Genomic DNA, 27964 nt, shown 5'->3' with positions numbered 1-27964 from the left:
ATGTTAAAATGCTCACTTTTTTGGTAAATTACTTAGTCATCAATTAACCCCTTTATAAACCCTTAACAAAAGGAACATTCATGTGAAGTGTTACCTGTAGGTCAACAATGACTCATTTGACTCTAGTTTTTTCTTTTCTTTCTGAGACATAGTTGATCTAAAGGAAATTAAACTAAGATCTCCATTAAATCTAAAAGAGAAACCTCTGTGCAATATAATTTTCATCTGTGATGATTAAAATGGACATCCTGTTCCATCCTCACAGGTCTATAATCAACACATTTACAATAGATGATGTCATCATGCACTCCGAAGGCGGCGCCTCATGTGTTTGACCTCATTCGCCTGCCACACTACATGCATGCAAACTGACTATTCAATTTCAAATTTTTTCTCCAATGATACATCAAAATTAGAACATAATCTTCAGCTTAGATTGAGTCAAAGACTTGCAATAAAAACAACAACCTCGCACCATGGTCGGTGAAGTCATCTTATTGGATTACAAATAAGCCTGACACATTTTATGTCCTGGAATCATGGCAGCACATTGCTGAGCTATTTGCAGCAGGACTTCGCTAACAGGTGTGAGGTTTACGGTCAGGTCTGCGTCCCCTGGCTTCTGTAGCACTCATCAGATTTATTCACAGCCTCAAACTTTGATTAATGGTACATTCAGGCAAACAGGCATATGAATGGATCCTGCTGCTCTTGTCTTGTATTCTGCAAATGGATGGAACATCAAATGCACTCTGCTAAATGCACTGAAAAAAATATATGATACTCTCATGGTTGTCTCAAAAGGGAGACATCATCGTAGCGATTTTTGGCCTGCATAATAAAAACATCTCAGGCATTCCATTCTGACCTATGTTCGGAAGATGCTGTTATGCTGTAAATTTGACAACCTTTGGATATCATGCTTGTGTTTAATAGCAATGTTTTTTTTATTTATTTTTTTTTTTTTATGAAGTTTTCATATTACACTTATAAATGCATTACTTGCATTATACTATTATATCAATATTTTAGGTCCCCTGAACCAACCTCACCCTGAAACTGAACAACTTTATGGTGAACCATGGACAGCAAGAAGACAAAGCCATATCAAACCTTTTTCCATTCACTAGAGTGGATGAAAATTAATGTGGAGGTGTGCCAGGTCTCTGAATGTGGTGTTGATCATACCAGATGACATTCCAGGAGCCAGTTTATGGCAGAGCCCCTCCCTAACGGTCAAGGCAAAGAAGAGTGAATGCATTTTTATTGGATCATGGCAGGACCAACACAATCAAATGGCAAGTGCAACCATCAGATAAGCTGCTCAGACAACTACCAGTTACTACAAAAAGAAGACCCTCAACCTTACAACACATTGGAAAGGACTTCTCATTGATCCATGAGTGGTTTCTTAGCAACATCTCAAACCCCCCCATCCAAAGGTTTGACCTAAGACCAGAGTTGAGCTAAGGACCAAAAAAATTCTTCAAGACCTCTCAAAGCAGCATTAACTCACCATGTGGCAAAAGCTGAAACAAAGACACCACACAGACAAATCGTTACACACAAACTTTACTCTTATGGTCACCAACTGCAACACATTCACTCCATGTTTGTCCACAGAACAATTTATGTAAATTTCAATTGTTTGATTAACATAATAGTTCACACAAATTGAAATGTTAAGGTATATATGAATGCATGCATAATATTAAATCTTTCTAAATTATGTCTGGTCTCTATATCTTCAGAAAAATTCCAAGAGTATTTTTGAAGAGGTATGGAAAGGGAACAATGCATAGATATAACTTTAAAGACACTGTTCTAACTATGTACTTTAAAATATACAAATGTTCCACACAGAGGAGGAAGGATTGGACACACTTTGTGTTCCACCTCTTATCTTAACACCTAATCAGAACACTGAAACAGGAAGGTGCCAAACTGAAATCTCCTCATCACAAAGGTATAAAGCATCCTTACAATCAGCCACACTTTTATTCTGGGTCCCCAGCCTGAGTGGTGGGAGAAATCAACACAATAGCAGTAAAACTCCAAAGTCCTGAGTCCCCATCCATAGGGTCATTAATAAGATAACACTTCTACGTACTGGTCCCACTCCACGAGAAAGAGGCGAGACAGGAGGCAATAACAGAATATGTAACATCAAAGGCAACGACAGGTCCAAATTTCTGAGTCACTCCAGAGAGACACTGAATGACCATTCAACATGCTAAATCTCCGCTTCACACAGAGAGAGAGAGAGAGAGAGAGAGAGAGAGAGTAACAGAGCATCCAGTGTAATTAGTCTCCATCCAAGTGACAGTAGAAGTCTCACTACAAGAGACTATAGCAACAGCGAGTTCGGAATCCTTATAACAGGGAGATAACTACAGCGACAAGGTTTAGCTCTGGCGAGCAAACCTTCTCTTCAAGTTTCGTGCATCTGTGTGTTCCAGATGATGAATCTTGCACCGACATATGGGCTGTATATTTGTGTGTTCCAGATTGCAAGAACCCTCTCAGTGCTTCCAGGAGATCAGAATTCATCAGCTACTTCGTGCCCAAGGCAGTTGAGCCCCAGTGAAAGACATCGCCATCACCGAACTCATTGATCCATCAAGTAGAACATAAATATATCACTATCAAAACATCACTCCAGAGACCTTGGCATTAGTCTATACTATCAATTTTTGATTATTTAATGTTCCTTAGACTGCATAACCTGTGTACCAAATGTCTAGCAAATGATCTTTATTATTGTTATTTGTTTAATTAGGCAGGTTTATTTAGATAGGTTTTCACCTTATTAATTAACAGAGAAACAGCAAATTATATTTCCATAAGCCATTTACCTTTACCATTGCTATATCCAATTCAACCACTTCCATCTTTCCATCTTATGCACTTTTACTTACCTATTAATTTGTTTTATCTTTTAGCATATTAGTACCATTTTGAAGTTTTTGTTAGTTATTCTTGTTTATCTTCTTGCAAATAAAACTCATTTTATTACAACTGTGTTCCTTGTGTTGATGATACAGAAGAGCTCTAAAGGGTTAGGCTGAATCTCACAAATCCTTCCGATTTTTCAGATGACCAGCTTCCTCCAATTTACATATTTCTAATTTATTGAACGGTCAATTTTAATATTTTTTTTTTGTACTGTTAAGATGAAACTCCTTAGCTGGTGCCCAGATCATGGAGAATTAATAATCATCAAATAATTTGGTGTCTTTTGTGAGGCCCAGTTCATTTCAATTGGTGCCAGTGTGAGTCTCACTACAACCTATAAGCTGTAAACAATATGCAAGGCAGGTTAATTTAGTCACAATAATTTTAATTACATTACACTATTATACAGATATGTTTGAACACCTAACCCCACCCCTACGCCTAAACCTAACCAATTTTCAACAATGTGAATATGTAACAAGCAGATACAAGTACAGTCATCATAATTTATCCCAAAAAGTGACACTAAAGCCCTTTAAGAGTATTTCAAATGAATCATGCTGCATTTAAAGTCTTCTGAAACCATACAATAACTCCGTGTGAGGAACAGAGTGAATTTCAAGGTTTTAATTGCTGAAAATCTTCCTCTCCATGAAGGCAGTCACATCTCATGTAAAATATACATCCAAATAATGTTTCAGGACACACCAGTGACAATGGCATTTGACGTTACTGTGTGTCACATCAGTCATAACACTGCCTGAGGAGGCAATTTTTAATGTTTAAAGGAATGGTTCATCCAAAAATGAAAATTCTCTCGTCATTTACACACCCTTATGCCATCCAAAATGTGTATGACTTTCTTTCATCTGCTGATCTCAAATTAAGATTTTTAGAAGAATTTCTCAGCTGTTTTGGTCCGCACAATGCAAGTGAATGGGTGCCAGAAACTTTGAAGCTCCAAAAATCACACAAGTCAGCAAAAAAGTAATCCATAAGACTTCAGTGGTTAAATCAATGTAAAAAAGAACTTAAATATTGATCTGTTTCTCACCCACACCTAGATATGGATTAAACCACTGGAGTTGTGTAGATTACTTTTATGATGCACTGTAAACAATTGCTGTACATTTTACAATAAAATCTGCAATAAGATGTTGTATTTCATAATTTACAATATTATTGTATTTTGCTATGAATTCTGGGAGCATAATATACAGTAGCATTTAACATACTACATGTCTTATTTGTAGTGAATATGGACTATTTAACAAAATATTTACACCTTGTAGATACAGGCAGTTATTTATATTATGTACATATCAAAAAAAAAAAAAAAAAACATCCTTCATTGTGGTTGGTGCACTGGCACAGTTTGTGCAACATCACAGAAGAGTCGGCTGCTTGAAAAGGGTTTCCCGCTTCGTTTTCTTGCTCTCCATTTTACTTTTGAATCAAGCGCACGCACCACTACTGTCTCAGACTTGCAGAGGACCACTGCACAGAATTGGAATTATGGGTAGGACGCACACAGTATCAAGGTGAGTGACCCCAAAAGTTGACGATGCTCTTTTATCATTATTATAGTCATTGTTTTTCCACTGCCGAATTCAATTCAATTCAATTCAATTTTTCTTTTTTCTTTTTTTTTTAAATAGCGTGGTTTAATGCTACTGAATTGTGATAGCTAGCCATTAACTATGGGACCAACCTAACAGTTAGCATGTGTTGCTTCCTCTTAGTGTTTAATATTTAGTAGCTTTTGTGACAGTGATTTTTCTAAAGGCTAACATTGTTTGTAAGGTTGCATGTTATTCACATGTTGATTAGCTAGGTCTGATGTCTGGTTCAACCATCGTAGACTGCTGAAAATTTGTGCGCAGAGCCACACAAGTGCAACTTTGTGTATTAATTTCACTTGCTTGTAAAGATTTAGCAAGATTTAATTTTTTGTATGTGTATTATGTGTACATTATTTTTGCATGTGATAATTTGTTGCTGCTAGTGTAACTATTTGCAAGGCTCAATCCTAATTTCATTTTATGTGAAATTTTCAGACTAATTTCTCATTTATATTTTGCTAGTGAGCATTATGTTTTGCAAACTTGTGCTTGTTAGTGTTTAATGCATCAATGTGATGTTATTGTGCAATAAATAAATCAGTAATATGATGAAAATCATATTTCCTATTTTGTTGTTGCTATTTTTATTGTTTGCATGACGCATACTTTAAATGTACTAAAACCGAAGGACAAATGCAGTACGTGATTACTGAATTTACAGCAAAAGTAGGTTTATACAAACATATTTCACACTGAAAAATCTCACTTGTAGTTATTTTAGGTAAGTGAATGAAACTGAACAAAAATATAAATGTATGTAAAGCAGTACTGCAGATTTACAGTGACACTTGTAATTTTGGTCAGATATTTATAGTTAATATACATTACTTTATATTATTTTTTTTTTCAACTTGTCTAACTCATAAAAATAACATTGAAAAGACAGTTTTAAAAATAAATAAATAAATAAATAAAAAGTAGGTTGATTCCAGAATTGTATACAAAGTCACATGACCTCAGTATTTGCTGGGACCAACTTTTCAATTACTTTTACAGAAATCTGGCTCTTTCACTCATTGCTTCTCCCTTCATCCCCTTAAATGATTGCGTTTTCCAGGATACATAATCCTTTTTAGGGGTTAAAATGACTAAACCCTTGTGTATGAGCAATAGTAAAAGTGATGCTTGCCTTAGCAAACACATCTAATAAATGTACTGAGGAGGAACAGACTGATTTTGCACACAAAATAAAGGCAGGTTTAGCTCCACCTCTTCTTAATTGAGTGAGATTTATGTATTTACTTATTTAGATGTGTTTGTAACTGGTGGGTGTTGTTTATTCCAGCTCATCTCGGCCCAACCGGACCACCGAGGCCAGAGTGACACTCTAATTATAAACCTGCTGAGGCACGTTGTGTCATCACTCATGGCTATTTGTGCATACATATGCAATCTGTACAGTGTGGGAGTGTGTGTATGCACCAGTCTGCACAAACACAAATGCACACATGCATACAGTGTAACTAATTTCTTCGCTTTTACTGAAAAAGAAGTATGCATTACTGTGCTACAAAATGCCTATAAAATCAGTCAATGGTGTGTATGTGTGTATGTGTGTATGTATGTGTGTGTGTTTGTGTGAAATGACTGAAAATATATATGGAATGAAAGATATAGAAGCCTCAGCAAAGTCAAATGACATTGACACCACAAACTAAATAGGAACTATGCTTCTAACCACAAGTGGAGAGCTGCAGTTCCAACCACACAACTTTGCGATGCTGTTTGTGAATGTTCATTGAAACTACAGTATGTTGGTAATGATGGAACTTGTGATTATATTATATTATATTGTAATATATATTATATTATCCTTGTGTGACGCTGCGTCCACATGTGTGGACATTGTATTTTGGCTTCCCTATACGCAACGCATAATTTATATGAATTAAAACTGACTGAATACTGTTCACAAGACACTACTCTGTTATTTAAGGGTTAAACTTCTGGCGCACCGCGTCATGTGATAACAGCATGACATTGATTTCCAGGAAGCGCTATTACTGGTGCAACACCAACAAAAGTGCCTCTGTTAAGAAACCTTTTAATGTTTTTGGATTGAAACATATTTGGTTGTAAAGACTAGAGTCTCTATTTTCATTTGATATGCCACTTTAAAAAATCCATTCATTTTTCACACGTCAGCGTGCTGATCAAGATGATGTCCACATATGTGGAAATTAGGACCGAATAACCAACACTCCTGGAATAAACTATCTGATGAAAAAAAATCTGACTTTCTATAGTATTATTTAAAATTTAACAACTTAGTCCCGCTGTCCACATGTGGACATACATTTTTAGGAAAAATATTTTCTCTAGATTATTTTTTTATTTTTTTTATTAGGTGCTATTGGTTATCAATCAAAAAGGGAAATAGAAAATTGCACAACAGTCACGCAGGGGTCTCAGAAGGGTAAAACATTGCTGTCCTAAATTCTTCACTTTCACACATTATTTTAATGCTGTCTGATTAAACCCACCATTTCGCATGAAGGAAGACCTTTGAGATTCTGTGTGTATTTGAAAATATGTTTCTTCATTCGCTCATCACCACAAAAATAGAGTAAGTGGGAATCTCCTCCTCTGTATCCCTGCGTGTCCTTTAAATTGCATGCATGTGCCAGAAACGACCAAGAATATTTGCCATTACACGAAAGTTAAATGTTAATGAAACCGAAGCACTTTGCGATCACTATCAAAATCCTCACAAAAAAATAAAGAATAAAATATATATATATATATATATATATATATATATATATATATTTGCGGGAGTTTGGTGTGAATGTCCACAGACGGGGCGTGCATCACAGTGCTTCAGAAGCGGTTAATGTTCACGCGCTCTTCAGGAGCTCAGTCCATTGTGCGGGTCAGAGAGTCGGTCAGAGTTCATTTGAATGAGACACAAATGTGCCCTTCATGTCATTTATATATTCACTTAAAATTCCCTTATTTGGACAATAAAATGTGACTGAAATTTGTAGTGCACAATAATAAATAATCAAGATAGATAAAATAATCCTAATCAGATTATAATTTAATAATAATGACAGGCATATTAAAGAATTATAAAGGGGTTCATTAATGGCTATTTATCCGGTTACAAAAGCATTATAAATCATTAAAATGTGGTAATAACAACATGCATATTTAAGGAGTGCATAAACATGCATTTATTAAGGAGTTTCCAATATTAGTAACCTATGTACATAAAGTTGAGTATGGTTTAATGGTCATCAGGCGTTATTATATGATATCTGCTGTGAATGAGCATGAAGAGCTGAAAAGTGTTTTTGCAGAGGACTTTAGGTAACTAGAACTAGGTAAGTTGGGACAGCACTCATTGCACCATTCTTTTGACATCAACTTGACAGTGAAAGTGACAAAATGAGTGAGTCAAGACATTACAGTAATATGCATATATCAATATATATCAATTATCTATTTTTGGTGCATATATTTGTGACATAAATAATGACTTATAATTATGGTGTCAGTTTTTTTATTTTTTTTATTTTTTATTTTTTTTATGATGTAATGTTTGTTTTGCAGTTCAAGCCATTCAATAAAAGGAATCCATGCCATGATGGGGGTGTGGTTGAGAATGGAGCACATGGTCTTTTGACCACGTGCTTATGCACTTTTATTTATTTATTTATTTTTTAACATAATCTAATTGCAGTTGTAAAACTTCTTTCTAAATAAATTTGGTGGACTACTTTAACAAACCCTACCATCTGGACATAACATTATTTATTTTTTCCACTGTGAGTCAAAAACACAATATTCTCAGTCTCCAAAGTGGCAAGTCAAAAGGATTTAAACCACTACAATATGCGTAATCAAATTATATTTACATTTGTATTTTTGTATTGATAACATGATTACTGGATTTTTCATCACCCTTTAGCCAAAATCAATAACTAATGCGTAATTTACTTATTATTTAAAGAGTGGTCTAAGCGGTCTGATTTTAAATATTTTATTTAATATCTAGCCACGTGGGTATGTAGCATCTGAAATTGATGCAGTGCAATGAAAGTGCTTAATACAATCCACAAATACACACATTTTGTTTATGTTTGAAATGTAGTTACTTAATAAATGCACAAACAAATAGTTTAACTGTTTGTAATTACACCCTGCATCGAAAATAATATATTTCAAACAACCCCTCCTCCATCTGTCCATAATTCTAGACACTTTTTCTGTAATAATACATGTTACAAACAAAAATTGGTGTTGGTCAAATGCAACTTTGTGCTTTTGCAAATGCTTTCCGGCCCATGCTTCAGGATTGCAGACCACATTACAGTTCAAAGAGAGAGAAAGAGAGAGAGAGAGAGAGAGAGAGAGAGAGAGAGAGAGAGAGAGATAGAAAGAGAGAGAGAGAGAGAGAGAGAGAGAGAGCTCACAATGGTGCATGCAGATGAGCTGAGAGTCGAGTGATTGAGTGAAAATTACTTTGCAAAAAGGAGAAACATCAAATTAAACTGCAAGAGCAATTTGACAAACTAGAGCAATTTTTCTCTGATCTAAGCTTGAATAGCTCACAAAATGAACATTCTTTCATCATTTACCCATCCTCATGTTCCAAATCTGAATGAATTTGCTTCTTCCATTGAATGCGAATGTGAAAGTATATAGTGACCAGGGGCTCTGTCAAGCTCATAAAAAAAAATTAAAAAAAATTAATATATATATATATATATATATATATATATATATATATATATATATATATATATATATATATATATATATATATATATATAAACAGACATACATATGAATATATAACCTATGTTTTAGAATTGTTGTAGAAATATTTCTAACCCAAGTAATGTACTTCAAAGCAATTAACTTAATTGAAAGCCAGTAACTGGAATCTGATTGCAAGAATTTTAATGCTTTTCATTACTTTTTTGTCTTAAAAAGTTGTTAGATTACAGGAACTAATACTCTGTAATCAGATTAAACCCACCACTGGTCATGAGACACAAAAGCCAGAGGCATTTGGTGTCAAAACAAGTCCGCATTTTCCAGTTGAAGCTACTTTCATGTTTTGCATCAATCAAACATGTTATAATGACAGATAATATTTGATTTGCATTACCCCATCTTCAAATTTACCATGTCGTGTTGGGTTATCACACACAAGAGAATCAATTGCTTTCGACATCATCAATACAGAATTATAATCACTGACAAATGAGTAAATAAATGCCAAAATGAACATTTTTGGCAGAATTTTATTCCGCATATTTCACATAGTTCATATCATTTCTACAAGCAGGAAAGCATTTCAACAGAACTGCATGCAATATCTACAATGCATCATCCTTTAAAATGAAATGTCACTGTAGTCATGTGGTGTTACATACCTGTATGGTATACTATATACAGTACACACAGGAGAAGACATTTGTCAAATGTGGTCATAAACTTGGTGCTTTGTCAACAGCTCTGGGCTGCATTCCCCAAAAGAATTGCAAGCTTAAGTTGATCGTAGAATCCATTGGTGCCAATGGTTTCTACGATCTATAGGCTAAAGATGCTTTTGGGTAACGCAGCTCAGATCGGTTCAGTTTATATTTGATTGTGGGTTAGGGTTAGGGTTAAGGTTAACCCCTAACCCTTAGGGTTACATTTAACTGAATTTCTTTAATGACAGAGGAAGAATATGCTTGTGTGAGGCACTTCATTTGTCCGCTTATAGTAGCACCAGCCCTCCAAATAACAACTTTGTTTTAAAGCCATTTCCTATCAAAACTAATCAATCTAAAATGACATCAAATATTGAGAGGCCTAACCAAATAACATCCTTGTGTCTGCAGCCAACTATCCCATGATTCCTTTCTACAGTCCATCAGAGAGGCCATGAATAATTAGTGTCAGGAGTATTAGGGCTTGTGTCAGACCTCTCGGTTCTGGACACAGATGGCACTCTCTGTCACGTTCCACGGCAGCTGCCCTGTGGTGGCACAGGTCACATTAGCATAGGTAATCACTGTCAAAGAGATGCTTCATAACTGTGCCTGCCAAGATGCTTACCATACTGACACCAGAGGAGAATTCCCTTGCTGTCTTGTCTTGTTTTGGAAGATAACTCTGATTGAATAGTTTTACGGATCCGTGATGGAGAAATTAATTGACTCCAGGAACCTTCTCACTTTGAACTTAACGAAGCTTACTGCAATGAGGAAATTAAACTCTAACAACCCAGTTCTAAAAGGATACGTTTCTCAAAAATTACAATTCTGACATTATTTACTCACCCTCTTGTTCCAAACCCATATGGCACGCAAAAGGAGATGTAAATAAAGTGTTCATGTTGCTCTTTTCCATTCAATCCAAAATGGAGAAAGAAAGCATCTTAACCCAAAAACGTATTCTATGAATCATGCAATATACTCCAAGTCTGTTGAAGTCATGCGCAGGGTTGGGAGGGTTACTTTTGAAATGTATTCCACTACAGATTACAGAATACATGCTGTAAAATGTCATTTGTAACATATTCCGTTAGATAACTCAAGGTCAGTAACGTATACTAAATACTTTGGATTACTTCTTCAGCACTGGTAGATTTTTTCACTTGTTTTGACTATAAAAACTCTGCCAGTACAGTAAGACAAAATACACATGTTAAAAATACATTCTCTGAAAAACCTAAATATCTTATGCAGTGTTGTTTCTAAAACAAGATATATCTAATTGATAATCTTTTAAGTATTTTTAGATATTTTTACAGGAAAACAATACAAAAAATAGTATCAAGAATATGATTTTTGCCCTAATATCAAAGGTCTTACTAGAAAAAAATGAATTATGATCCAACGTGAATTTTCTTGATACAAAAATATGATCGTGCCTGGTAACATGTACATGTAAAATGGCTAGAAATAGAATTTTAGCTCAGCGTAATTTCTTCTGCTCCAAACTTACATGCTCTGTCTGCTCATATGAATGTAACACATCATAAGAAAGTGTTTCACTGTTGTTCAAATGCACTTTGGATCGCATAATTAATATTAAATGTTTTCCATTTGAAAGGACTAAATATTAAATAAAACAAATGACAGTAAAATGCAAAGTAATCTCTTGAGTAATCAAAATACTTTTTGAATGTAACTGTATTCTATTTACCAATGATTTAAACTGTAACTGTAGTGGAACAGAGTTACTTATATTTTGTATTTAAATACGTAATCCCGTTACATGTATTTCATTACTCCACAACCTTGGTCATGCGATAGCTTTGTGTGACGAACAGACCAGAACTGTCCCCTCAGCAGTATACAAAATTGATGAAAAAAGCGTGTTCTGTCTATACTTACATCAATGACACCAAACATCATTGGTTCTTTTAAGTCTAGTAAAGCTAGTGTCACACTAGCAGACTCCAGTCAACTTGATTTTGACCAAGACTGTCACACTAGCAGACTGTTTTGCTGAGATCTCGCTCTCTTCATTCAGAGTTGACACACTTGCCGATTAAAAATGGTAGCATGTTGACAAACATACTGACTCACTGCAACTCTCTCTCTCTCTCTGATTCCCTGCACTCACCAAAATAACAACAGAAGTACCGCATGAGCATAAACAATGGTAAAAGTGTGAGTTTAGTATGTGATTCATGGAGTAACTTTACCTTGTGAAAGTGTGTAATGGTGTATTTATCCCCTCAAGGCATGCCGTAGAACGCGTATGTCTATATGCAGTTTTCAGTGAGTAAAGAAATTATGTTCAATAAAAATAGACTGTTCTGCCTGAGCTTTTTGGTTTCATGAGTCATTTTAGTGGATGACAAAAATGCAGGAAAAAATGCTCGGTGACAGAATTATTCATGATATCTAATGCATTTACTAATGTTAACAAATGGTACTTTATTGTAAAGTGTTACCGTTAAATTTATATAGAGCTCAAGAACACTTAAAATTGTCAAATTTAGCACAGTTTAAAGAAGAAGAAGAAAAAAGACAGAGCATGTTTCAGTTTCTTCATTTTACATAAGGAGGAATATTCTGAATAGATGAACACTATATGGATCATTTGAACCTTTATGGAGCATTTAAACTTTTTTCAGAATAAAGTCTTAAAAAGGATAATATCCTTAATCGCTAAAGTGAATATAAATGTGGTGCACTTTAAAAGACGGAAAGACGAGCTCCAACGTTAAATCACTTCAAATCAGGAATTTAACATTGCGCTCAGGATTAGGCTATAAATAAATACAAAAGAATCATGTGTGAATCGTGTGATACATTAACATAGACATTTCAAGAAGTGGAACATGTATATGATGTCATATCTCAGTTAATGTTACACTTGATAAACTCCAGACACGCACAATTAACAGAGACCACAAACAGAGTCGAGACTGCACTCATCTGATCTGAAATCACAACCTGCACATTGTCATTCATAAGGTTTACACTTTAGAAATATTGGCTGCGCAGATTCATAAATTCGTTGTAATTTTGGATATGTTTATTTAAAATGTTGCTTTATCCTTGTGCTTTTTAGATAGTCAGTCATACAAATATTTTTTGTATATTATTCATATGAATCCGTTATTCGTTTTGAAGTGATTATCCGAATAAGGTATTCGGCTTCAGCACATCCCTAACCCTTAACCAGCACCTAACCCTAACCAATAGTGTTTTAAAATGCAAATTTGAAATAAAAAAATAAAAAAAAAAGAAAAGAAAAAGAAAACACACATAAACTGAAGCAACCACATCAATTTGTGTTGTGTCTACACCACTTTCACTTTCATGCATCTTTGGCTGGACTCGAACCGCGGCCATCAAGCCCAAAGTCCAACGCTTTATCACACTGGAATAAGTGTGTATATGTAGATGTGTTTGTAATACAAGTGTTAAATGTATCGTTTTTCAAATCATGCATTAAATTAAAAGTGTTTTGATATCATAACATTGCGGGGGGTGAGTAACAGTGTGAAAAATACATTTTTATCAAATCAAAATCAGCAATTGTACTCATAATTTGTGTGACAATGATTAAACCACACAGTTGTTGTAGCACCCCTAGTGTTCATTTTATCAGGAAATTGCAGCAAAATGTAGAGAGTGGCATTAACAAGTCAATTTGCAAAAATTTATATAGAGTAACATTCATTCTATGAGACCAGGTTGGAAAAGTGCTTTAAAAACAAATGGACTTGAATTGACTCCTCTGCTCCACGGAAGAGAGAAAATCATACAAGTTTGGAAAAACAAGAGGGTGAGACAAAGATGACAATATGTTCATTTGGGAGAAGAGATTCTTAAAACCTTTACACAAGCTTCGAGAACTTTCTCACCAGCTGAGGACATGTCTGACTGGCTTTTTTTTCGCCGTGAAATTGGCACAAGCAGCTCCCCTCCCTCAACCTTTTTGAGTCTTAATCATCTTAAGAGACTACCCTGCATGTAAATCCATGCAAATGCGCTGTGGGAATTGTCAGGAAAGCAAAAGCAGAAGCAAGGAGAGAAAATGAGCAATTCACGCCACAAAATGCTGCGTCAGGCGCAATAGTCTTAATGTAACATACTGATGCCCTATCTCATGTAATATTTGACATCACATTCGATTCATTTGGTTCCTTTTTATTTCTCGAAAAGCCTAATCAGCTTGCAGTGGCCCGATGCACTCGTGTTTCCTCTCGGCTTAACTGAGTTCTAGTTCAGCGGCTGAGCCCATCCCATTAGCTGTTTGTTATCCTCAATGGATGCAGAGAAAAAAAAAAAGAAAAAACTCGTTTTATGCTGAGGAAACACTTTTTGTGGGCAGTAATTAAAGGTCTTGAAAAATATTTTATTTCAAGCCAGCCAGTGTGTTTGTGCATGCTGCAGTGAGGAGTTTAAAAATTAAGGCTAAAATGGATTACTTTCACAACTCACTCTTTTAGAGCTGTGGCGGCAGACGACTCATTCATTCCTCTGAACACGCAGGTTTAATTTCAGGGTGGAGAGTCATAGTGGAAAATTGCGTCTCAGCAGAGGGTATAATGGGAAGGAATGTTTATATGTTCTGCTAGTTTTCACCACACATATGAATGTCGCTTTGAATTATAGTATGAATTTTGATTTTGGTAGATTAACCCCAAAGCTTTTTGATTTCTTGAAAAGAATCTCACAATCTGGAAATGTCACTTTGTTTACTTTTATTCACTTTGTGGTTTGCTATGATCAGAATGACACAGTACCACAGACTATTTCTATGTAGTGAGTATACTGTGCACTGTAAGTGATTTTTTCCTGTAACACTTTACTTTAATGTTCCGTTTGTTAATGGTTTTTAAAGAGGTTAACTAATGACTAATAAGTAATTTACAAATGCATTATGAATCATTGATATACAGTTATAAAAGTCTGAATAAAAATGCAATACTTACATGTTATAAATGCATAATAGCTACACTTATTCATACTAATACGGACCATTCACACACCAAATTAGTTCAAACTGTAGTCCCACAATAAAAAAATAACATAATAATAATAATAATAATAATAATAATAATAATAATAGTAAAGATACAGGATATTTCTTATTTCAAGAATATCTTATGTTCTATTAAATCCAAAGCTTTAAGTGAGATGATAATTAACAATATATACAACATATATACAACATTAGAAGTTTTAGAGTAGTTTTCTATTAGGAATTAACTGTCTGAAACCCTAACTTTTTTATATTTTTTTTACCAGAAAGTGAGACTGCATCCCTGTCCATCATTGCCATATGTTGTGAAGTTAGTTTTTATTTTATTATTATTGTTGTTATTTAACTGAAATCACTTGAATTATTATTTCAAACTGTTCCTCATCTGTATGGAAAACAAGCTGTATGACCAAGCAGTCCTTTAATTCAATGACAATTCAAAAGTAGTTTTTGTCCTTTCAAATACGGATGATGGGAACAAATGTTATTTTTTAAATAAATAATTAATATGTGTTATTTATAATAAAACAATTGTTTTTGTAATTAAAAAAAAAAAAAAAAAAAAAAAAATAATATATATATATATATATATATATATATATGTATATATATATATATATATATATATATATAATTTATTTATTTATTTATTTATTATCGACTGTCATGAAATACTTGACAAATAGTAAACCAGTTTTCATCACATGCTATAAATGCTTAATAACACTTAATCAACATTAGTAACCTATGTAAATGTAATGTATAGTGGACGCATACGAAACATTTATTAAGGAGTTGCCAGCATTAGAAACCTGTACATAAAGTTGAGTATGGTTAATGGTCATCAGGCTTTATTAGATGATATCTGCTGTGAATGAGCATAAAGAGCTGAAAAGTGTTTTTGCAGAGGACTTTAGGTAACTAGAACTAGTTAAGTTGGGACAGCACTACAAATAGCATCATTCTTATGACATCAACATGACAATGAAAGTGACAACACAAGTGAGTCAAGACATTACATTCTTGTAATCCCTCTTTGCAATCTCACCATAATAATATATCTTTGCTGCATTGTGACAAATCAAAAACTAGGGAATTTTAGGTTTTTGATTAATATAAAAGTATGAATAAGTGTATATATTAAACATTTAAATGCTCACTATTTGGCAAGTATTGCATGAATTTCACCCTTCTAATTAATATTGTTATTACCGCATATTAATGATTTATGATGCATTTGTAAATGACTTATTAGTCATTAATAAACCACTTTATAAAGGGAACATAAATGTAAAGTATTACAATTAGTTGAAACTAGTAAAGATAACAAAAGTTTGGAATAATTTACAGATTTTGCTCTTATGGAAAGAAATTGGTACTTTTATTCACCAAAGTGGCATTCAACTGATCACAATGTATAGTCAGGATATTAATAATGTGAAAAATTACTATCACAATTTGAAAAAAAAAAAAGAATTCAGGCATTCTAGCTGTCAGTTTGTTCACATACTCAGGTGACATTTCACCCCACGCTTCCTGTAGCACTTGCCATAGATGTGGCTGTCTTGTCGGGCACTTCTCAAACACCTTACAGTCTAGCTGATCCCACAAAAGCTCAATGGGGTTAAGATCTATAACACTCTTTTCCAATTATCTGTTGTCCAATGTCTGTGTTTTTTTTTTTGCCCACTCTAACCTTTTCTTTTGGTTTTTCTGTTTCAAAAGTGGCTTTTTCTTAAACTAGAGACTCTGATGTATTTATTCTCTTGTTTAGTTGTACATCTGGCACTCCACATTTCTTTCTGTCCTTGTTAGAGCCAGTTGTCCTTTGTCTTTGAAGACTGTAGTGTACACCTTTGTATGAAATCTTCATATTATTGTAATTTCAAGCATTGTATAGCCTTCGTTCCTCAAAACAATGATTGACTGATGAGTTTCTAGAGAAAGTTGCTGTTATTTACATAAGTAATGTCCTGACTATATTTTGTGATCAGTTAAATGCCACTTTGTTATTAAAGTAACAATTTCCTTCTGAAACAGCAAAATCTGTACATTATTCCAAACCTTTGGCCACCAGTGTGTATGTGTGTATATATATATATATATATATACTTAAGTTTTTAGTTTTACTCTTTATTTGACACTCATAGCAAAGAGTAACAGCAATTTATAGGGGGAGAGAGTGGTCAGAATAAGATCAGGACATGTTGCCGTACTCAAACAAATTTTACCCAAATGAGCACCAAGGCTCAACATGTCAGAGACATTCTTACCGCTATACCACAGCTCCAACATGAGGAGATTTTCGGTGTTTGTGTGTACTGTATATACATGTGTGTATATGGATTCATGCATATCAAACCTCTGGTGTGAGCTTGTCCTCTCTTCCGGCTGGTGGAGGAGCTGTGTGTAACATTCTGGAAGTGTGTTATCTCCATACTGGTGTTAGTGATGCGGAAACTCTCTTTAAACCGCTGCATCAGGGCCTCGACGCTCTCCTGATCCGGGTTTAACACTGAAACAAACACACACATACACACAAACCCGTGAGACACAGACTACACACACACCTCTGCTGAAAGGCTTTAGAGGGCAACGTGTGATTTACTACATGAGAATAAAATGCTGTAGTCATGAATATCTATTTCTGTATAGAAAGGATAAATGAGCATATATGGTGTGAGATGATTTACTCAGTAAACGTTTTGTCTTTAAAAGAGAAATAAGGGCATATGAGTTATCTCCATCAATTCATTTGTCCTGTCTATAAAACACTCCCCTTTACTGTCTTCCACTGTCCAATATCTCCACATACCATCTTTTTCTTAACATGAACATGCATACTTTAAGAAAGCAGAGATTGCTCTCGTGCAGATTTTAGGAAGAAATGTAGCTGCAAGCGGCAATTATCAGGGTCCAAGTAGTTTGGAAAAGTAGGAAAAAAATGCCCAAAATCGCCAAATTTGAAAGAACAGATCTGTCAGGGGCAAAGTAATTTCATTACTAAGTATTTAAGTTACTTTGTTGGGACACATTTTAGCGTTCACATTACATAACTGACTACATTTACAAGCTTGTTTGATCCCATTTGGAAACTCATAGAAAAACAATGCATTGCACTTGCGATGCAAAGGTCTGGTTTATGAGTCCTGAGGAGAAAGTGTCAAATAAGCACCACAAAATGCATCAGCAATTGTGTTTATTTTTTTATTTTACATTTGCTTTTTCTGACACTATTGTTTAGGTTTAGGTTAAGGTTTAGGGTAGGGAGGTAGGTTTCCTATCTGTCACTCACTCGACGTTGTGTCGATGTCACTCTTGGGAGCCCTAAACTCCTCTGATCTTTGAAAAAAGGCCAATGGGAATTGGCGAGTGGAATTTGCATGCAACTCCCCCAAACATACGGGTATAATAGGAGCTGGTATGCAACCACTCATTCAGATTTTATCTTCGGAGCCGAGTGGTTCTATTCATTGATGCTGAATTCATCCACGAGTTCATTCACCTCATCTGCTGGATTTTACGGCGCATTTCAGCGGCTTCTCCCCCTCTGCACCCGTGGAGTGCAGAGAACGCCCCTGGGCGCTTTAGCAGAATAACAAAAAGAGTATATTCTAAAAACAGTATATTTTTATTCAAAAAAGAATGGCACACATGGAACGTCTTTTTAAAGATGCCTTTCTGTTTGTGTGTTATTCCTGGTTGTGGTCGTTATCTCTCCGCTTCTGACGGCCACGATCTCCCGTCTCACGGCCGGCCGCCAAGAACCCTAGGAAGACTTCGAAGCGCCCCTGAGACGGGCGACCCAGGGACTAGGAGATCCACTTCTACAGAGCTGGTAGACAGACCACTCCATCCCCCGGTGGAGGGCCGGGAGGAGAACATTTTTTTAAATATTTTGCTGCATGCCCAAGAGGCTGCGGTACCCAAAACTTTAACAAAAGAGTGGTTTCCTTGTTCTCTGGGTCACATGTCAGGTGTGCACGCCGTCGTCATGACTACCGTCCACCGTCCCATTTTCGGAGGTTTGGCACTCCAGCAGAGGACCCCCTGCCCCCGCGTGCCCAGCTGTGGCACAAACATGCCCACACAGGGTTGGCTCCGACAGATTGCGGAGACGATGTTCCTCCTCCCCACTCCTCGACCAATCTTTTGGTGGGTATCAGGAGCCAGGTAAGTGCTTCGATGTCCCTGGACTCAGCACGGCCACGGGGCTCGAGCCCCCATGATGTGACGACTTAGGCTCCGCCCAACCATGAGGCCTCACTTGCCGGTACGTCCGACGTGATTATCCCCTTGGTCCCCCTCGCTCGGAGTTTGGACGTGTGGCTTGCGCTTTCCAACCCGTCACAATTGCTGACCCGGACTGTCTGACTCGGCTACGCGATTCAGTTTGCCAGGCGCCCGCCCAGGTTCAGCGGCATCCACTTCACCTCGGTAAAGGGCGAGAGCGCCACTACCTTGCGTGCAGAGATTGCGACCCTTCTGCGCAAGGACGCGATAGAGCCTGTCCCTCCAGCCGAGATGAAGAAAGGGTTTTACAGCACTTAGTTCATCTTACCGAAGAAAGGCAGTGGGATGCGGCCAATCTTGGACCTGCAAGTTCTGAACTGGGCCTTGCACAGATTCCTATTCAAAATCTGACTCAAAAATGCATTTTAGTGAGTGTCCGGCATCAAGATAGGTTTGCGGCCATTGATCCAGGGCAAGCACATGTTGGTCTGGACGGACAACACGGTGACAGTAGCATACATCAACCATCAGCGGTCTATGCTCCCATTGCATGTCACAACTCGCCCGCCGTCTCATCCTCTGGAGTCAGCAGTGCCTCAAGTCTCTACGAGCCACTCACATCCCGGGAGACCTCAACACTGCAGCAGACACGCTGTCATGACAGGTTACATTCAGGGGAGAGTGGAGACTCCACCCCCAGGTGGTCCAGCTGATCTGGAGTCGATTCAGTCAAGCACAGGTAGACCTGTTTGCTTCCCAGGCATCCTCCCACTGCCCGCTTTGGCACACCCTGACCGAGGCACCCCTCGATATAGACACGCTGGCACACAGCTGGCCCCCTGGACTATGCAAATATGCATTTCCCCCAGTGAGCCTACTTGCACAGACCCTGTGCAAGGTCAGGGAGGACGAGGAGCATGTCGTCCTAGTAGCACCCTACTGGCCCACCCAGACATGATTCTCGGACCTCAAGCTCCTCGTGACAGCCCCCCCACCCCAATCTGGCGAATTCCCTTGAGGAAGGACCTTCTATCTCAGGGATGGGGCATCATCTGGCATCCGTGACCAGACTTCTGGAATCTCCACATCTGGCCCTTGGACGGGACACGGAAGACCTAAGTGGCCTTCCACCCACGGTGGTAGACACGATCACTCAGGCTAGGGCTCCCTCTATGAGGTGCCTGCATGCTTTGAAGTGGCGTCTGTTCGCTAAGTGATGTTCTTCCTGACATGAAGACCCCCAGAGATGCGCAGTCGGATCGGTGCTTTCCTTCCTGCAGGAGAGGCTGGAGGGGCGGCTGTCCCCCTCCACCTTGGAGGTGTATGTAGCCGCTATAGCGGCACACCACAACACAGTGGATGGTAAGTCCTTAGGGAAGCACGAACTGATCATCAGGTTCCTGAGAGGCGCTAGGAGGTTGAATCCCTCCAGACCGCATCTCATCCCCTCATGGGACCTCTCTGTAGTCCTTTGGGGTCTACGGGGAGCCCCCTTCGAGCCCCTGGAGTCAGCTGAGCTTAAGGCACTCTCTTTGAAGACTGCCCTCCTGACTGCGCTCACTTCCATTAAGAGGGTAGCGGACCTGCAGGTGTTCTCTGTCAGTGAAACATGCCTGGAGTTCGGTCCGGGCTACTCTCACGTGATCCTGAGACCCCGACCGGGCTATGTGCCCAAGGTTCCCACGACCCTGTTTAAGGATCAGGTGGTGAACCTGCAAGCACTCTACTATGAATGTAGCGGCCTCCTGGGCCCTGACCAGTGGCACCTCTTTGGCAGACATCTGCAGAGCAGGGGGTTGGGTGACACCCAACACCTTTGCGAGGTTCTATAATCTCCGGGTTGAGCCGGTTTCATCCCGTGTGTTGTCAGGTCTGAACAGGTACATTTCGGGACAGCTGGCCAGGTATACTGCTTGCATATAGCGCCTTTCCTCTCCCATGAGGTGAAGACATGCACCTTTGACTCCCAGTCGTGTTCACAAGTTGTGATCCCTGGATGATTTTCCTCCTTAGCCCTGTGGTAGACGAGTTTGCGGAGAAACTCACTGCCGGCCCAGTATATGTGCTAACTAAGCCCTGTACTGGGGTAGGTGCTCCACATGCACTGGTTCCCCATAGGTGACCCCATGTGATATATCTTCCACTAAATCGTTTCCCTGTTGGTGCGTCTTCCTTGGGCAGAGGCCCCTCTGCCCCCGGTCACCATGCTTGTAGAAACTCCTCCTCCCTCGGGTAGGACCTACCAGGTGACTTCTCCACATGACATACTTCTGACAAAACTCGGTAAGACCATGTGACTTATTTCCACTCGAAATACCCCCTCCCTTCTCTGGGCAGGGTGTGGTCTCAGCAGTGTCCCCCCCCCCACACGTAGACAATTATGGCCCCCAGTCGGTTAACAAATTCCACCCTTTTTGGGGAGAAAAAAGAGGAAAAGAGGCCACAGCTGGGCCAGCCTGTCCCTATTTGTTGGGCAGTCGACTTGTTCCCGAAGGACCGTTCGATGCTCATAAGATCATTGGGGAAGGTTACGTGATGGCCTGGTGCGCTGGCTACGAGGCACACAGAGGTCTGCCCGTCTCGCACCACTAGTCCACGTAACACAGTTCAGTAGTCATGGCGTTTTGTATAGGGACCCCTAGTGTCACTACATCGACACAACGTCGAGTGAGTGACAGATAGGGAATGTCCTGGTTACTTTCGTAACCTCCATTCCCTGATGGAGGGAACGAGACATTGTGTCCCTCTTGCCACAATGCTGAACTACCCGCTGAAATGGCCGGGACCTTGTCTCGGTTCCTCAGCACAAAACCTGAATGAGTGGTTGCATACCAGCTCCTTTTATACCCGTATGTCCGGGGGAGTGGCATGCAAATTCCACTCACCAATTCCCATTGGCCTTTTTTCCCAAAAGTGACCCCTAGTGTCACTACATCAACACAACGTCTCGTTCCCTCCATCAGGGAATGGAGGTTACCAAAGTAACCAGGACGTTTTGTTGCTTTAACACTCAATAGAGCATTAACCTTAAAAAAATAACTTGCCTTTGGTGGCACACACTGCACCTTTGAACTACAATGATACGTGTAATGAAGCACATAATATCCCATATGGAAAAGTTTATAGTTTCAGTAAACTTGCCACAAAACTCATTATTTTCACATACAAATGAGCTTTGCGGAAAACTCTTCATTGTTGCCAAAGGTTTGCTGCAGGTTCACCACTACTGCTTTTACACAATGTCCAGTTGCAGGGTGCACTAGTCGGCCAAGAAACCATGTTACATGGAAGACATGTTTACAAGTTACTGTGTTGACACAACTAGAGCTTTTTTAAGGAAGAAATAATCAATGGATATGACAAAGTTTGTCAGGTAAGTGACATCAAATCTTTAAATGATTTTCAGAATTTAGTTTAGAATTTCACTCCATGAGAAATGAATGAGTTTGTGGAATGAGTTTTCTAGACTTCCCATCCCATCTTACAGACAGTTATTGGCCAGAATGAGCTTCAAAATGGACCAGACTTGACGTCAATAGTCCAAACTTTGCAGCTTTAATTTATTCAGTTAATTCCGAAGGGTACAGTGTGAACACAGCGTTTTCACATATATAAAGATGTAGAGACTGTGCTGGAGTTCACATGAGGTGACAGCATGATTTATATACACATCTTCAGCCCCCTGTTTGAAAATAACAGAACTGATATAAGGAAAGGCAAACAGAAACTCTGCAATGTCTCCAATGTTTGTGTTTTATTTCCACCCAGCAGAAAATCAGAACACCTTAGGGGACACCGCTGACCCATATTATCATTTTCTGGCCCATTTGCACCACATAGGAGGCATAACACATAAAAATAAACTACCCCCTCTTATTGTCCATTGTAGGAGTGGAAGGAGGTGCAACAAAGAGATGGAGTGAGCTGAGATACCTCAAAATGTCGCAAACAATTTATCTCCCACCTCCATTACCAAGGCCCAGCTACTCCCTACGGCCAGTGCTGCATCACAACTTCAATTAACTTGAGATATGTAGAGGACCGCTCTCTCCGTGGAGGCATAATGGCTCTGGACAGGGGCAATTTCCATCCCATACTATACCAAGACCCCCTGACGGAGCACTTCACAGATGGATGAGACCGCGGTCCCTGTAGAGGATTTTATTTTTATTTTTTGCTGAGTTTCACCAGTTTGTTCCATTCTGTCCAATTAGCATCTGCTTGTTTAATAACAGTTTAATCCAAGTGTCACACTCATCTGTGAATACTGTTCACAATTTACAAGATCAGTGCATAAAAACTACAGCATCTATGAAACCAAAATAATCCTCCTCTATATGTACAGTAATGATGAGAACATCGGATCATTTTACTGACTTGAATCTTTGAGACTTGTTCAGCAAAATGAACGAATCTTTATTCAAGTCATTTAGTTCATTTCATTTAAGCAGAATTAAATTAAAATGATACATTTTCAATAGCCAAATCCCCCCAACACGTCTATTTACGCAAACTTTGATTATAGTCCCAATAAGGAAAAATGTATAATGCAGCCAAGGACAAATTATGAGAAACGGAAATGATTAGTTCACCTCTGGAATCTTCTTGTATACGCTATGCACATACGGCTGTCACGTGACAAAAGAACGAACGACTCAGACCAGAAGACTCGAGAGGTGAACTAATCATTTCTGTTTCCTGTGTAAGCAGTGCATAGCGTCTATGGCTGCCACGTGACAAAAGAACGAACGACTCGGTCCAGAAGACTCAAGAGGTGAAGCAATCATTTCTGTTTCCTGTGTGAGCAATGCATTGCGTATATGGCTGTCACGTGACAAAAGAACGAACAACTCGGACCAGATGACTCGAGAGGTGAACTAGTCATTTCTGTTTCCTGTGTGAGCAATGCATAGCATATACGGCTGTGACATGACAAAAGAATGAACGACTCAGACCAAAAGAGTCGAGAGGTGAACTAATAATTTCTGTTTCCTGTACAGCGCCTATGCGGTTTTCACATAACAAACGAACGGAGGTTGCACAATGCACATGCGCGGCCAACCAAAATGAACGAATCACTCTCTGAGACTACTTGTTCTTCTGAGTCACATAAAAGATTGGTTCAAAATGAACAAATTGTTCATGAACGACCCATAACTAATGTACAGTCAGAGTCACCTGCTGTTTTTCATATATAAGAACTTTGGACCAAATAGACAAGGGCCAAAAGTTTGTGTCCACAACTATATAGATGTGTTGCATTTCTGCTAGTTTGACTAAAAGTTCTAGAGCAACATTTACGTTCACATGACATAAGTAAACGTTGCCCAGAGCATTGAACTCTATGGAGCGAAGATCAAAATACAGATAAAAATAAAAGGACGAGAGAATTATCAATTTTTGGGGAACAATTCCTTTAACTATTGTTTTCCCAATTCTAATTTCTCATTAAAGGTGCAACATTTCCAGGATAAGAAAAGGATGTTGATCCAGGAACATGTCCTACTTGGCAAAATCACAGTAATCATCTCTGCAGTGGAGAATAATTGGATTCTAAATCAAGATCAATGAAACTCTTAGCCTAAGATTACACCTCTTTCTGACTTAAAAAAAAAAAAAAAACAAACAAAAAAAAAAAGTTTAGTTTAGCTGTTAACTGCATGTATTCCTTTATCTGTCTTTGAGTCACATTGTGTTTCTCCAGCATGGATCCACAACAAAGGCAATCGAGGACAAAACCTCTTAATTCAATTTGAGCTTTCTCTGTCAGTGTTGATACTTCTGTTGTACTCTAATTTGACTAATCTCTCAGTGAGGCCTACAAGACTATTGTGAAAATGCAAATTGATCTAAATTCATTCTGAATCAGTCCTTACGTATTTGGCAATCCAAAAGAGAGTTGTGCACCAATTTGTTGAGTGTCAAGGAAGAGAGGCTGCATTTTAACCTGGGGAAGTTGCCTTGCTGAGAATTCATTTAATAATGATTAGTAAACAAAGAGTTAGCTAAAGTAGAACCATTTCTTTTCACACCAAAAGTATTCCACTTTTTTAACCTCCAGAGGTTATTGGCAGGGTTGGGGAGTAACGGAATACATGTAATGGGATTACATATTTAAAATACAAAATATAAGTAACTGTATTCCACTACAGTTACAATTTAAATCATTGGTAATTAGAATAAAGTTACATCCAAAAAGTATTTTGATTACTGAAGAGATTACTTTGCATTTTATTGTCATTTGTTTAATTTAATATTTAGTCATATAACATTTAGACATATAAATGATGCGATCCAAATTGCATTTGAACAGCGGTGAAATGCTTTCTTATGATGTGTCACATTCATACAGATGTGCAGACAGATAAGTTTGAAGTAAGTTTGGAGCAGAAGAAATAGAAATAAACCTTGTGTAAATTGTCAGCTTTACGCTAAGCTAAAATGCTATTTCTAGCTATTTAATATGCACATGTTACCAGGCACGATCATATTTTTTTATCCAGAAAATTCATGTTGAATCGTATTTTTTTTTTTTTTTCTAGTAAGACCTTTGATATTAGGGCAAAATTTTTATTTTTGATAATACTTTTTGTATTGTTTTCCTGTAAAAATATCTAAAAATCCTTAAAAAAACAAGATCAATTTGATTTATCTTGTTTTAGAAACACACTGCATAAGATTTTTAGGTTTTTCAGAGAATGTATTTTGAACATGTGCATTTTGTACTGGCAGAGTTTTTATAGTCAAAACAAGTGAAAAAATCTACCAGTGCTGAAGAAGTAATCTAAAGTATTTAGAATATGTTACTGACCTTGAGTAATCTAACAGAATACGTTACAAATGACATTTTACAGCATGTATTCTGTAATCTGTAGTGGAATACATTTCAAAAGTAACCCTCCCGACCCTGGTTATTGGGGTTCACTTGTAACATTGCAGGAGCTCAGTTGCAACATATTTCAGTTAAACTCACTTCAATTTTTTGCTTTTCAGTGGGAGTTTTAAGTGATGAATCACAAATGTGCAACACTGAGAGCAAAGGGTCATAAAGACATGGTAATGCTCAGTATTCCCTCTGGCGTCTTTGACTGTGCTCATGGCTAATCCAGCCGCGGTTAACCAAACAAATTGAGGCTGGGCAGATTCCACTTAAGATTCCCAACTTTCCGTGACTGAGAAGTACCTGCCACTACATGTGGGGTTAACTGCTCCATGCATATTTCATGTCCACGGCGTGTGTTTGTTCTGTTGGGAATCAGAGATGAAATCCTTAAGAGCAAGCAAGTCTCTGTTCCTCTGACACTGATTGTTCATCTGTGATTGTTCTCTCTGTTTCCATCCTGCCCGTGGTGGAACAGTTTATTGATTGGCTGCTTATAAATGCAATCTGTTGCCTTTCAACAACCATTCAGTCGTCTGTGTTTAAAATGGGATTGTTGGGTTTATTTGACCACTGTTCTAAATGTCCACTTGCATGATCATTTGAGAAAGCCAAGATAGAACAATTTGTTCAAGCAAATAGACCCTTATTGATCATACTAAAATTCTACAAAGAACAATGGACCTTTTACTGTTTTTGTGTAGATATATAAAACGTTTACTGTGCAAATATTAAAAAATCTTGATGTTGAAATCGTTTGTGGCTTGTCACTTCCCCATGACACAATAACCAGGTCAGCACAAAAACAGAATTACATGGCTCACAGTTGGAGTGGAGCAGTTGACATAGAGCTGTCTTGTTTTCCTCATCAAGTACGATGTGTCCTAGTTCAAAGTGTAACCTGATGCATGTTCTCTCTCTCCCCATTTCAGAGACCCACAAAGTCTGAACTGGCCCACCAGCGGGCCTCTGTGCTATTGACCCATACATCCAAACAACTGCACCAACTCACAAATCCATCTTTCTTACACCATCAACAAAAAACACTCTATGCATGATAAAGAGTGAATGACATGGATATCCAGAGCAGCAAAGAACAAACTGCTTTATCTTAATAATCAGTGCCATAGGGAAATAAGGATAGAGGTAAGGATGAGATTGAAGGAAAACATCTGGCAAACACAGCCCGCCCTCTTTCTGTCCCATCCCTGCCCCCAATAAACTGGGAGGTCCAGTGCCCAGGTTTCTTCCCCGGTTAGGGGGGTCTTCCCCCCGCCTGTGTCTCCTCCAACTCTGTCTCTCTTCGCTATCCCTCCCAGGTTGGCAAGCCTGGTCCCACGGGTGTAGTAGGGGGGCCTGGGTAGGTCTGTTGGAGCTGCAGGGATCCAGGACATTTCCAGGACCATTGTCCAGTAATGGAGGTGGGCACTCTGGTCCAGATTCCCGATGCTCCACAGGCCGTCCCCGATTGAGCTGGGGTGTATCGGATACCGGTGAGTACCCAGGGGGATACATATCAAGCTTTGGTGGATTCTGGCTGTTCCCAAACCTCCATCCACCAACGCTTGGTACAAGATGGGGCATTGGGCACAAATAGTCGGGTGAAGGTGCGATGTGTACATGGGGATATTCACATGTATCCAGTGGTTACCATTTAGATATTATTCAGGAGGAGAAAACAGAGCGGAGGCCGCAGTTAATTCCTGCCTCACCCATCCGCTGATTTTGGGGATTAATTGGCCTGATTTTAAGAATTTGTTAAGGGAAATATGTGCGGATGGGTCCTGTGAAATAATGCCTTGGTGTTTGACGTGCAATGCTA

General features: G+C 38.2%; 1 protein-coding gene across 1 annotated transcript in view; it reads right to left on the bottom strand.

The window, feature by feature from the left end:
- The window catches only part of LOC127435466 (astrotactin-2-like), a 716076-nt gene that overhangs the window by 424285 nt on the left and 263827 nt on the right, over positions 1-27964 (bottom strand). Inside the window, exon 4 of the mRNA XM_051688999.1 lies at positions 17392-17544. Coding sequence (XP_051544959.1) covers positions 17392-17544 — 153 coding nt within the window. The remainder of the gene's footprint in view (positions 1-17391; positions 17545-27964) is intronic.

This window comes from Myxocyprinus asiaticus, chromosome 4 (genome assembly GCF_019703515.2).
Source record: "Myxocyprinus asiaticus isolate MX2 ecotype Aquarium Trade chromosome 4, UBuf_Myxa_2, whole genome shotgun sequence".
NCBI lineage: Eukaryota > Metazoa > Chordata > Actinopteri > Cypriniformes > Catostomidae > Myxocyprinus > Myxocyprinus asiaticus.
The sequence above is the reverse complement of the archived record's forward strand: the minus strand, read 5'-3'. Positions and strand labels throughout refer to the sequence as shown.